At 38.9% G+C, this 13,423-nt stretch overlaps 1 protein-coding gene across 1 annotated transcript in view; it reads right to left on the bottom strand.

Moving 5' to 3' along the window:
• CENPF (centromere protein F) overlaps window positions 1–13,423 on the bottom strand; it is a 71,861-nt gene that overhangs the window by 38,012 nt on the left and 20,426 nt on the right. Inside the window, exons 7-10 of the mRNA XM_045298196.1 lie at window positions 12,742–12,867; window positions 11,655–11,783; window positions 8,596–8,718; window positions 1,295–1,430 (exon numbers count right to left, since the gene is read on the bottom strand). Coding sequence (XP_045154131.1) covers window positions 1,295–1,430; window positions 8,596–8,718; window positions 11,655–11,783; window positions 12,742–12,867 — 514 coding nt within the window. The remainder of the gene's footprint in view (window positions 1–1,294; window positions 1,431–8,595; window positions 8,719–11,654; window positions 11,784–12,741; window positions 12,868–13,423) is intronic.

Raw genomic sequence — 13,423 nt, 5'->3', positions numbered from 1 at the left:
GAGTGGGGAGGGGTTGGAATGGGCAGCTGATATATTAGGGGCTAGAGTAGAAGGCAAATGTTTTGAGAATGATGAGGGCAGCGAATGTACATATGTGCTTGACACAATGGATGTATGTATGGATTGTGATAAGAATTATACGAGCCCCCAATAAAATAATTTTTTAAAAATTGTTAGTGGTCATCTTACCAACTAATACACAATTGTTGTCTGTTCTCATCTGGGGCAAAAGAGAGTGAAGGAACCCTAAAGATGCACACAAACCACCACTTATTCTCGCACTGTTGACAGCTGTGGTCAGGGAAGCAATAGATGTCATTAGGATGGGAGAGAAATCCAAAACTAAATATAGATTCATAAAAAGGACCAAACTCAATAGACTAATAGTAACTAGAGGTAGCCCAAGACGATCTCCCTAAAACAGGCACCCTGTTAACTGAAGCTATACTCAGAAGTCATCTCTATACCAAATACTGCCTATAAAACAAATGACAGCTATGAGGTATGCCTTACAACAATCAATTACATGAGATAAATGGGCAAATTCTGCTCAAAAATAAAGCTAAGAAGGCAAGGACACTGGAGGTTAGAAACAGGAAAGCCAAGGCAGAAATAAGGAGAATGCTGACACATTAGGGAGTAAGCAAACAATGTCACAACACAATCTATGTAGGAATTGCTGAATGGGGAATAAATTTGCTGTGCACACTTTCACTTAAAACACAATAAAATGCTATTGTTTTTTTAAAAATATGTGCTACAAACAGATGTGAATCTACTGTTAGATTTCTTTAGTACATATACCAAAATTCTTGGGATTTAAAATAAGAATAAAATCATTCGATCAAGTAAGCCATCAAAAAACAATGGTGATGAAGAACATGCATTAACATAGGCTTTTGTGTTCTATAAGAGAAATGGTAATGAGTGAGGAGGTAATGAACAGTTTGGATGCAACTAACAAACACACTTGAGACACAACAAGAGTATTTATTCTCAGGAAGGAAATGGCATTGATGATTTAGCTCTTGGTATAGCAAATATTTACCCTCTGCTTTCAAAGTTCTGAACGTCAGGCATTTGGGAACTCAAGATGTTCCAATAAAAAGGTATCCAACATCACTCTGCAAACTAAAAAGGGGAAGAAACCAAACTCAGGTTTCACATCAGATGTAGACATCTTTCTGGGTGACTATATGGAAAAATTCAAAGATTCACAAATATGCCAAAGTCACCCACCATATCTTGTGGGAACCATTGCTTTGAGAAATAACTCTAAAACACTTAAGTTTACCTTTCATTTCTTCTGCAAACTTCTGGCTCTGGTTTAAATTCTGCTTGGTCTTCTTGAGTTCATCCTCCAGGTGGCAGACTTCTCGGGCCCTTTGCTCAGATTGATTCTTAAGAAGGTTGCTTTCCTTCTTCATTTCCTAAAATAAACACATAGTTGGTTACTGACAAAGAAAATGCTCAAACAGGTTGGGGCTTCTGTCATAGTAAGGATCCCTAATGGAATTGTTTGTACATCTCACTAAGGGAAAAATCCATTTCACTTTGAGTACTTGTGAAATTAGAAATACTTAAATCATTCTACATGCAGAAACCAAAGCAAATCTGATGTTAATTTTTTTCCTAAGAAATACATTTCTTTGAACTTTCTGACTTGGTATGTTAAAAGAGTAAGCACATAAGGAAAATTCTATTTACAAGATCCTCAGAGGGAAGACACGTTTCCATGACATCTTAATGATTAAGTACATCTTTGCAAAGATTTGATGTGTTTATTTAACAGAATATTCATGTCACAAATTTATACTTCTTTCCCCATGCCTTTCCAGGTAAATTATCTTCAGCAAAGGTTTAACAGGAAAATACACAGTGTGTCAGGTATTATGCTGGGCATTTGGAAAGACTCAAATAGAAAACAGAGTCCTTGCCCTCAAGATAGGTATCATCCCCCCACCCCCACCCCCACCCCTACCCCCGCAGTGGGGTCAAATGTAATATCAGAAATGTGGTGTTAAAACGTCAAAACAGAGGACCCAATGTCGGGGGTTTAAATGGAGAGAAAATGCTTTGAGAAACGATGTACAAATGCGCTTTACACAATTGATGTGTGTATGGATTGGGATAACAGTTGTATGAGCCCCTAATAAAATGTTAAAAAAGAGGGGGAAAAAAAAAAAAGTCAAAACAATAACAACAAAAACTGTTGGCATGGAGTAGCTTCTGAGCCACACTGCTCCTACCACCCAGGATGTGGATGGGTGTAAGAGACTATAAGCGCTACATAAAACAAGCATAGAGCTCTCTGGCTCCCCTCTCTTTCCCCTCTCCTCTCCCTTCCTCTCTCCCTTGTTCCCTTGCCCTCCTTCCCTTCCCCTTCTCTCCACGTGGACAGCCAAACTGGGCTGAGATCCCAGGTGTTGTCAGTGGCCTGCCGGCCATGGATTCATTGACCTCTCCACCAACCAGCCTGTGCCCCCTGATGCCTCTGCTTCATCATTATGCTTCCTGTTTGTCAGCTTCCATCAGTCAGGAGAAGCCTGACTTTAACCAGACTGGATTTACCTACTTCTACAAGTGTGTAAGCTATTTCTCAATATAAATCTGTCTACAGTCAAGCACAAAAAAAAAAAAAAACAAGCATAGAGAACAGAAGGAAGAATTCATCCAGGATGATGAATCTGCGTTTTCCTGGTGAAAACAGGTTCTCTGCATACTTGACTAAATTAAATATCTGATAATAAAATGCAGTAAAATAACAAGAGCTGGGTATGCAGATCTGGTCTATTAATCTAGGGAGACCTATTTATTTTATTGACTCTCAAAACTAAGCAATGTCTGCATATTAAATTTAAAAAGCTATGGCTTATTAGCCACATAAAGATGTACATCCTCAAATCCTCAATTCATATTCCTCCACCTGTTTTTCATCTTTCAATCATTTTATCTAATGATTTACTCACTCTATATTATATGCCAGCCTCTGGACCAGAGATTTGGCAAACATTGTCACAAGCTGACAGCGTCAAGCACATCCAATACTTGGGAGAAGGAAGAGGTCACATATTCTTTGTTGATTTAACATAGTTTTGAAACCTTATTTTAAAATACCAAACTCGCCCCTGAGAAGTGGGAGAAATTTTTGAATCTTAAAGAAACCATTGAGACCTATACTCCTGCATCATTAGGAAAAAGACGGCCCTGGCAATGCTGTGCTGGAAAGCTGCCCTCAATTATCACTCTGGTTACTACCAGCAGATGGGTCCCCATGTCGCACAGCCAAATTCAAGAAGGGGGCAAATCTGGCTAGTAAAAAGTACTTGAAAACTTGCTGATAACTGTCCTATTCAGGTATATATTCATCTCATCATTAATTAAGACAGCCTGTTGTAGTTATAGTCCTCTACCTCCTTTGTCTTTTAATCCCTCCTCCCTTCCACTCGGCGAAACTTCAGGCATCAATTAGAAGTGGAGAGCAGCTATGACAAGCTAAAGCTCACATCAGTTAGTGCTAAATTTTGCAGGATGATCATGAAAATGCAACAGTATTACAGATCTAAATTAGCATAATTAAACCACAGAAACTATAATCACTTGTTTGTTCTTCGGGTTCAGTACACTCACCACTCTAATGAGATCAAAGATATGAAAGGAGAAACACCTTAAAGCACTTTAACAAGGCTAAAAGAGCATTCATTCGTAGTATTGTTTCCCAAAATTTACCATTAGCCAGACCTACGTGACCGATGCTGAGAAACTGTTGAATGATTTCAGCAATAGAGTGACCAGTATTACACCTAAGCTGATGTAGCATTATTATGCTATTTCCAATTGTCAATCTAAAAGGTCAATGGTTCAAGCCCATCAACCACTCTTTGAGAGACAGATGAGGCAGTCAGCTTCTATAAGCCCCATGGAGGCAGTTCTATCCTGAGTCAGAAGTGGATTGTACTAAAGAATTAATCAATCAATTATATCTGGAGGTTCAACAAGAAAGCTGGGAACACATTGTGTACCAAAAGCTGAGTGCATCCCAATGGAAGGAAGGAAGGAAAAAGAAAAGAGGGTAGCCGGGAGGAAAGAGACCACAAATATTTATGAGTCTGTCAATCTCTCTGCCCATAACTGGAGACATTTAAACGAAAAGCAAGCTTAATGGAAAGATTAAACTGGCTTTTTCTCTTCTGGCACTAGCTCCGTAAATATTTTATAGCCAATGAAGAAATGTTCAGCCAATCCTGGGATGCAGCAGGCTTATCATGCTAGGGCTATGACCAACCCAAGATTTTAAAAGGCCAGAATTTATAAAACAAGCATCTGAAAATGGATCTTTATGTCGGCTGCCATCACCGGTAATTAGTTTTCCACGAGACTACAGCCACTTAAGACTTGAATGTGTAGCTCATTATCAACAATGAGTTAAGCATACAAAGATATAGTCTCCTAGGCATCCCTTGTACATCATATGATGTACAAAATTGGGCACTATTCTAGAAAAACACAACACAATTCCCTATAACCACAAGCCAGCATTGGCGCTTAGCAAGCAATTCCACCCAGATCAACTTTGGTTTAGGAGCAGCAAGGGAAACATCATTTCCTAGGGCCAGACAAAACAAATTTCAGTTACTGTGTGGCATTTCATGATCCCATCCATGAATTAAGCTTAATATGTCCCCTGCTGAGTAAAATCTATATCGTGAAAGGGGGATGATGCAAAGGATGGGTTTTCCCTTTCTGCCAATCATTCTTGCCTGCCAGACCAAACTCCTTAGAGGACCTAGTGCAATACAGATCCGGGTGCTTGGAAAGATCCCCAAGCTAGTGTTTCCTGCTCTTGACTATCAAATAGGGGTATTTTATTGCCCAAAACCAATACTACTTACTGGGCTAGCCCTGGATGCTGGATGAGTAGCTTGTCTGAACCCTCCATTCAGTTAGATACTAAATTTTAACTTTACCCTTGATTGAGCCATTAAATTACATTTCCAGCATTGATCATTTCTCAGCCTAAGCAACATATTAGTTTACTAAACACGAACAAGGAAAATTTCGCTACAACTGTGACATTCTGCTGGCATCCAAAACATATAAACATGCTAAACTTGCCTGTATTTGCTTATAAGTAAATAGAGAAAACTATCCAGAGTGATAGAGCAGAAGTTTCCAACATTAAAAAGCTCAAGTGCACTGCGACCTCCTTATCATTTTCTGTGTCTATTGGTGACAGTAAACAATGGCAACATCAAAAGCCCTTAAAAGTTCTGAAGACCAAAGTAGTGAACAGGTGGACTGTAATAACACACTTTATTAAACAGGGTCAAAGCACTTCACATGCAATATTTAATGTAACCATTATTACATTCTTAAAAAGGGGACATTATCAGCCCGAATATACAAATGAGGCCACATGGGTGGCATAAATAGTTAAGGGCTCAACTATTAACCAAATGGCTAGACATGGTTCAAGCCCACCCAAAAGTGCCTCAGAAGAAAAGGCTGGGAATTTACTTCTTTAAAAATCAGCCATTGAAAACTCAGGGAGCACAATTATACTCTGGCACACTTGAGGTCACCGTGAGTCAGAATCAACTCAACAGCATCTGGTTTCGTTTTTTTTAAAATACACCGATGAAAAGAGTCAAGCTCAGAAAAGGCACTTCATTTTCCCAAGATCACACAGCAGGTACATGGCGGAAAAGCAATGCAATGTCAGATCTCTCTCACTCTAAAGCCAGCACCATTTTACCACTGCTCAGACTGGTTAAACCACTTAGCTGATTCCAATTCCAATTCAAGGTCAACAGCCAGCTAACCTCTTGATGTCACCCTCAAAGAACGAACACACACATTAAAACAAAAAGTAAATTACCAGGCATTGTCCAACATACTGACTTGCATGATTACTCTCATTTGACAGAAAAATAAAATCCAAGCATACCATGCATTTAACTTAGTAAAGGCTAGAGCCATCTGCAGAAGCTCTACTGCTGACAAGCCAGACCTTGTGGGGATGAGCAAGTCTTCAGAAACACCTGCATGACAACGTCCAGCCCACTACTGCAACTTGGGCCAAGTGAACAGTGTTAAAAATGTTTGGAAGCTCTTACTTAACCAGACAATTGCTTTTACAAAACGCTTCCACCAAGCAGCCAGTGGAGTCACAGGAGAGTTGATGGCTGGAAGGGAAGCTCACAGAGGGAAGAGGTCGGTGCCAGTCTGCCTGTGGAAATGTTAGCAGAAGCATCTGTTGGTTGGTCCCCACTGGCCAAAAGGCAAACATTTGTTTTGCTGAAACAAACACTTCCATTTCAAAACGTTCACTGATGAAACCAAACCATCATCGGATGAAGTTTTCTTCCACTTGGGTAGCTTGGGTTCTGGCCTCCTGTCTCCAGCAGCATTCGCCCTCTGAGGCTTGCTGCTTTAACTACTGCCTTTGTGTACTAACAGATGTTCTAGTTTTGCAATCAGGACACGCTCTCAAAGATTTGGGAGTAAATGCATTTAAAATTGTCTCACCTGAATAATTAACTGTTGTTTAGAGAAAATTTTTAAAATAAGAATTTTTACAGACTAGAGTGATCAGAGAGTATTTCAAGAATGAGAGAGAATACATTCTTTGCAATGACGTGTGGGAGGAGAAATTTCAACCATCTTCTATTGCATTTCTTCCTAAAATTACAAGATTGATTTATGGCTCTATTCAAATTGCTTCAGTCTATTAACTGTCCCTAAGTGGTTCTTAATTAAGTCCTTTATAATAAACTCCAGCACACCAAATAAACTCAGATGCCAAACTACCAGTCTGTATGAATAAAATCCGATCGATAGAGTATTCCTAGCATCTATGCGATCTGTGAGTCATCATCTACCTTTTTGTATAATGAAGATGAATCTCCAAAACCACGAATACTACATTAATATTGGCTTTTAAAGCCAAGATAAATTCAGTTTATAATTATTAATGATTTTGTAAGAATTTTAAAGCAAGAAACTTTTGCATGTTATTACTTTTGTTTATGCAAATATATTACTTTCTACAAGGGTTTTTATGTATGTTGAATCAAAAGCCATCCCTTTTTCCACTCTTAATTATCTCCAACACCAATTCTGTTTCTTTCCATTTAGAAAATCCTATATGGTAGCTTTGAATTAGAATTTACTTTATGAGTTGGTATAGTTTTTCCTTTTTGCTTTTTCATTTCCAGTCTCCCAGGTGGTCTAAAGGTCTAGCTTTAAAAATGGTTGTAAAAATGCACAAGTTCCTAATACCAGCATGGTTTCCTATTATTATTCATGCAAGGTTTATATAAACAAGACCCACTACCATGGAGTACAGTCAAACTAAGGTGCATGGGGCAAGAGAGAAATGCTGTTTTCGCCAAAAACTGCCACACGCAGATAGCTGCATGAGCAGGGGCATCGTCATGGTGGCAAAGCCAGTCCCACATCTGGCACAGATCAGGCTTTTTTTGTCACAGTGTTAAGCAATCTTTTCAGAACCTCTAAATCAGGGGTCCTCAAACTTTTTAAACAGGGGGCCAGTTCACTGTCCCTCAGACCCGTTGGAGGGCCGGACTATGAACAAATTCCTATGCACACTGCACATATCTTATGTTCAAGTAAAAACGCAAACGGGGCAAAAACACCCAGCGGGCTGGATAAATGTCCTTGGCGGGCTGCATGTGGCCCGCGGGCCATAGTTTGAGGACGCCTGCTCTAAATACAAAGCTTGACCTTCGTTAAAAAAAAAAGTCTGGGTCACTTCAGAGCTGTTCTTTCAAAGCACAGCATGTTTCCACTCGACACTCTTTTTTTTTTCCTGGTCAGTCAGAACCCAGGGTACAAATTTCCCAAATCCTCCATTAAAATTCACTGAACTGGGCTCCAAGATAGTCCAGATAACTTCCCCAGCTCTCAATGTCCCATTGTTGGTCATAGAGCACTGGTGCATGAATTTTGTTGTCATTTTCATCCATCCAGGAAGCTGACAAGTGTCCAGAATGAGATTTGTTATCAATTGGCATTTCACCTTTTTTGAAATGAGAAAACCATTCCCACACTTGAGTTTTGCCCATAGTGCTGTCCTTGTAAGCTGTTTTAAACATCACAACAATTTCTGTGGCATTTTTTCTGAGCAGGAAACAAAATTTCACAGCCATCTGGTCTATTAAATGGGTCATCACAAAAAAAATAGGTTGGAGAAAATTATTTTATAAAAACATTCACTATGACCAGAGAAAACCTTCCCAGGCAACGCCACTGGGTACCACTAACTCAAAGTGAGTTGCTTGATGCTCACCGAGTGGAAAAAACACATACTATGAAAGCTCCACGCAGTGGAGCTTTTTTCTCTTTTTTTTGGTAACCCCTTGAACTTCTGTTAAATAAAAGAGAAGACTAACTATATGAGAAGGCTTCGAAAATTCATGAGAAAATGGAAAAGATAATGGACTATTTCCACAAACTTCTTGAAGCCAACTCATCTGGGGCATGCTGAACTTCTGAAAAATAACCTAGGAATACATTTAGCACTCACATTTTCCTCCTAACCAAAGTTGATAAATACTTATCTCTATTCCTTACCTCACTGCTTCTCCTCAGCTCATTCTCTTTCATCTGACATGCCAGGAAGGCCTGTTCAGTTCTGCAGAATTTTTGGTTAAACTCTTCCAATTTTTTTTCTAACTGTTGCTTTCCTGATGTGACCTATACCAAGAGGTAGGGAAGAAACAAACAAACAAACAAACAAAAAGCAAGAGTTAAATTTTTTTTAATTTTTAAAATATCATTACTTCATTTCTCTCTGAAAATTTTTTATTGTGAATTGGGTAAATGTTTATAGAGCAGATCAGTTTATAATTTAACAATTCATGTACCTTGGATCTTCACAAATAATATTTAGAACCTAAGTATTAACAAGATTATTGGATACAATAATTTATGATTTCTATCCTGTGGGACACAATATGTATCACAGCAAATATCGTACTCACTATAAAGAACTGAAAAAAATCGAACCTGTTACATTATGTGGGGACAATACAGAGAAAATGAAAGAAACTGGGTTTAGGGTTGGGGCCACAAAATAAAAGTATTTACACACAAAAGTAAAACACCTTAAAATAAACCAACATAAAACAAATAAGGCAGAAACAGATGGAGAACACATTTACAATACAGTAAAGTCTACCAAAACCTGGACCTGCATAAGGCAGAAAACCTGTCAGAAAAGGAAAATTCAAATAGTTTTGAGAAAAAAAAACAACAGTAAAAGAGAAACAGAATAGTGGCAAGAATGCATAGTCAGAGACAGAGAACTTGCAAATCCCCGAAAAAAAACAAGGCAGGCTTGTGGATCTCTAACTCTCACAGGTTGGAACTCCATGTGACTACAGGATCACATCCACAGAAATAGAAAGTATTATCAACAATACAATTTACAGAATGACAAGTAAAAGAATGGTCAAAGGATAGACACAGAAAAAAAATAGGAAAATACAAATAGTAAAACAAGAAAAGAACCAACTTCTAAAAAATACAACTTCAGTGTTATTTCTGATGTCATTTTTCATCCCTTAGTTGGCAACATTTGTAAAATCAGGACATCGGCAAAGATGCAAAGGGAAAGGTCTCACTCATAGCTGGTGTGAGACTAAACAGCTAGAAATTTCTTGGAGGCCAACTTGGCACTATCTATCAAATGTCAGACTGCATGCTCCTTCCAAACTACCAGTTTCATGTCTAGAAACTGGCTTCATAGAAATAGCACAGACACACAAACACACACAAATAACTTCCCAATGGCATTACCAACAATGCTAGAGTGAATAAGCAAACACTGGGAACCTATATATCCCTCACACAGATCAAATATACTACAAAAAGTTCGACAGAGCCTAGGTTCATACAATACCAAAAGAAAGTTCCCTTTGTAATTAAAATGAAAACAAACAAGCACCTGAACATGTACTTTTTAAAAAGTCTTCAAAGATACCCACTAAAATGCTAATAAAAATTTATCCTAGGAGGGGGAATGAGAATTTTTAAAATCTATTTTTGTTACATTTAGACAGATGGCTAGACAGTGCGTCTATAAACACTTCACATAGTTCCTCAAATAGAACAGGTGTCAATAAGCGTTAGCTTCACACACACACACACACACACACACACACACACACACACACACACACACACACACACACACACACACACCCCACCCCCATCTTGAGTTCCCAGCCCCCAGCCTTGGTTTCTCCGCTATAGTATACACAATGTAAAGGGCTCTACTTAAATGATGTCTCCGTTTTAGAAAATAAGCGTGACTCAGACAGCAGATGAGTATCTGACATATTCAGAGTGAACGCAGAATACGTACTCTCTGACAAATGAGGAGGCAAAGAGAATAAATGACTCTACTGACCATGTCCTGCCATCTCACAGCTGTAGATATTCAGTGCCTCAGGTCGTTACAGGAGTTAAAAACAAATAACCCACAAGGTTCTGAAGAGAGAGTTATTACTCTGGGAAAGGGGGAAAGCAGGATACAGGTAACAAAGTACTGGGCAGGAATATATGTACTGACAAAAGACAATTTCATTGATAGGGTAATGTTTGAGCAGGAAGGTCAAGTTAAAGCAGGAAGCTTTGCAGCTCTATCTAGGGCAGCGATTCTCAACCTGTGGATCACAACCCCTTTGAGGGTCAAATGCCGTTTTCTCAGGGGTCCTCTAAGACCATCAGAAAACACCTATTTCCACTGGTCTTAGGAACTGAGACACCGCTCCTCTATCCGTCTCCAGGTGAGTCCACCCAATTACAAGTACCCGGTGTGAAAACTATTACCCATACTACACCAGACTTCAAGACTAAATTTCATTTATTTGTAATTAGAAATAAATATTTCACAATATATTGTTTTGTGATTAATCACTATGCTTTATTTTCAATTTGTAACAATGAAAATACATCCTGCATATCAGATATTTATGTACATTATGATTCATAACAGTAGCAAGATCACAGTTATGAAGTAGCAATGAAAATGTTATGGTTGGGGGGGTCACCAAAACATGAGGAACTGTATTAAAGGGTCGCGGCATTAGGAAGGTTGAGAACCACTGGTCTAGGGAAAGGGCATTGCAGGAGAAGCAAGAGTAAAGGCCGAGAGACAGTATGTGTTTGATGTGTTCTTCTACCAACAGCAAGGAGGTCAGGCAGCGGAAAGAATGAAGATGCAGAAGACGAGATTGGGAGGGGGCTGTGGGAGGCCACCTAGAGTCCTGCAACCTGTGCAAGGACCTGCCTTTCACTGAGAGGCAGGAGATGATTGCAAGGTTTTGAAGAGAAGAGCAATGCTACTGGGTATAAATTATGCAGGACAGCTCCCACCTGGTCACGCAATCAAGATTCAGTATCAGGGACACACACAGGCTTTCAGATCTGAAATCTTATCAACCTCCTCTTTCTCGAGATAAGAAAACTGAGACCTAGAAAATTTCCAGTTGCACTTCATCTGTTGATAAACAAAAAGTGGCTAGAGCATTCTTTCTTTTAAAAGTACTGCCCGTCAGGTATGGCACAAAAAAAGTAGTAAGTAATAACAGGATGGCTGAGGAAAGAGAAAAAAGTTAGTGCCATACTTTATCCAATTCAGCCTGTAGGATATTATGAGTATTCTTGGCCTGCTGTAGCTCCTGGGTAAGTTTGGCTTTCATCTGAGTGCACTCTTGGTCCAAGGTTTGGAAAGACAGCTGCCGACAGGCAAGCTCCTAAAAAGCAAAAATTATACACATTAAACTGACAATGATTAAGAGGGGAGGTCTAGGGAAGATACAAGCCTGTGAGCCGTGCTAGGTTGAAAGGGCAGTAGACAATAGGGAGCCCAGCCGACCATCCACTTAATGAAAAACATAATTAGCCCTAGCACTGGTCCCGGTAATCAAATCCAAGTCTTTGAAGGGGAAGAGGAAGGAGTCCTTCAGTGACCACAAAGAAACCGGTCTGTTTCCTCATCCCAGAATCTTAAACTAATCATTGGAGGGCGTGAGGGCAAAAGATGAGTTGAGCTGGGGCAGTCACTGCTCAACTGAGAAAGTATACTAACATAAAAAGTCACAGCACATACCAGTTACAATGGTCTTCTTCAGCTTAGAGGGATTGAAAATGTCACCAATTAATTTTGTTAACCACAGAAGGACACCAAACTAACATCTGCAGTGATGCTTATTCAAAGGCTATATAGATTCTTAATCCATGAGACACTTTCAGGATAAACCACCTAAAGGAAAAAGATTGGCAGCAATACACTTCACCATTAAAGTGTCCAAAAACTTCTCTTCCCACTGCCATCAAATACTTTTCTCATTATTAGCCAACCCATAGACTTTAAAATAGTTGGAGTAGCTAATACAATTTCCCCTCACAGCAGGGAAAGTATTGGAAAGAAGAAATATGATCCTTTTCTTTCTTATTCAGTATATCAAGTCTCATAGAAATCAGAAAACATGGATATAACAAAATCCTGACTTCCAATTTCCTTCTCCAATAAAAAGCTGAAAGGCACCCAAAAAGTGTGTCCTTTAGCTCACAGAACATCTCCCCCATCCACCCACCCACCCACTAATGAAAAGGCAAAACGATGAGAAAAGTTCTTCCTTTCAAAGATCAGATTATGAAATGCTGGCAAGAGTTTTCCAGACAAACTTCTCACAGATCTGTTCGCCTTACCTGCTGAAACTCCTTTTCCCTTTCCTTGATTTTTTGTTCAAGGGAATATCTGGCACTTTCTGCATTTTGTCGCTGACAACTCAAATCTTCAGTCAATTTTTTTAGTTTCTGTTCCAATGTAGCACACTAACAATAAAAGAAAACATTTAATACACAACAAAAATTACTCAAAGAAACATATACTAGTTCTAAGACTCATTTCAGTTTACCAGTGGATTTTGATAGTTTTATACCCAAAGATCTATGAAATAAAGATACCAGGCAAGTATCAAAACTACAATAATTACTTTAGCACACAGAAAAGTAATACTTAGGAACCATTAGCAAAGATGTAAAGTACCAGCACATTTAAATAAAAATGAAATAATATGCACTGTGGCAAAAGAGACCAGAATTTCTAGGGAGCACTTGTTTAAAGCATTTGGTTGGTTGCTCAAAAGCGAGAGGTTACAACACAGTGTGCTGACCGTTGTCATATTAGTCTGGAAATAATCAGAGGGTGCCACTACCTTCAAATGCAAGTCTGCTTCAAGTGTAATGATTTAGTTGGAAATTTTAAGTATTAAAATGATACACAATGCTCTCTGTAAGTCCCTTTAAATATCTAGAGGTTCAGGAAAAATCCTAAGAGGTCTTTAATTAAGCTACCATAAGCAATACTGAAAAGGTTCCTGTGGCCTTT

This window comes from Echinops telfairi, unplaced genomic scaffold (assembly GCF_000313985.2).
Source record: "Echinops telfairi isolate 266 unplaced genomic scaffold, ASM31398v2 ScPeMD7_7424;HRSCAF=8462, whole genome shotgun sequence".
NCBI classification, from domain to species: Eukaryota; Metazoa; Chordata; class Mammalia; order Afrosoricida; family Tenrecidae; genus Echinops; species Echinops telfairi.
The sequence above is the reverse complement of the archived record's forward strand: the minus strand, read 5'-3'. Positions and strand labels throughout refer to the sequence as shown.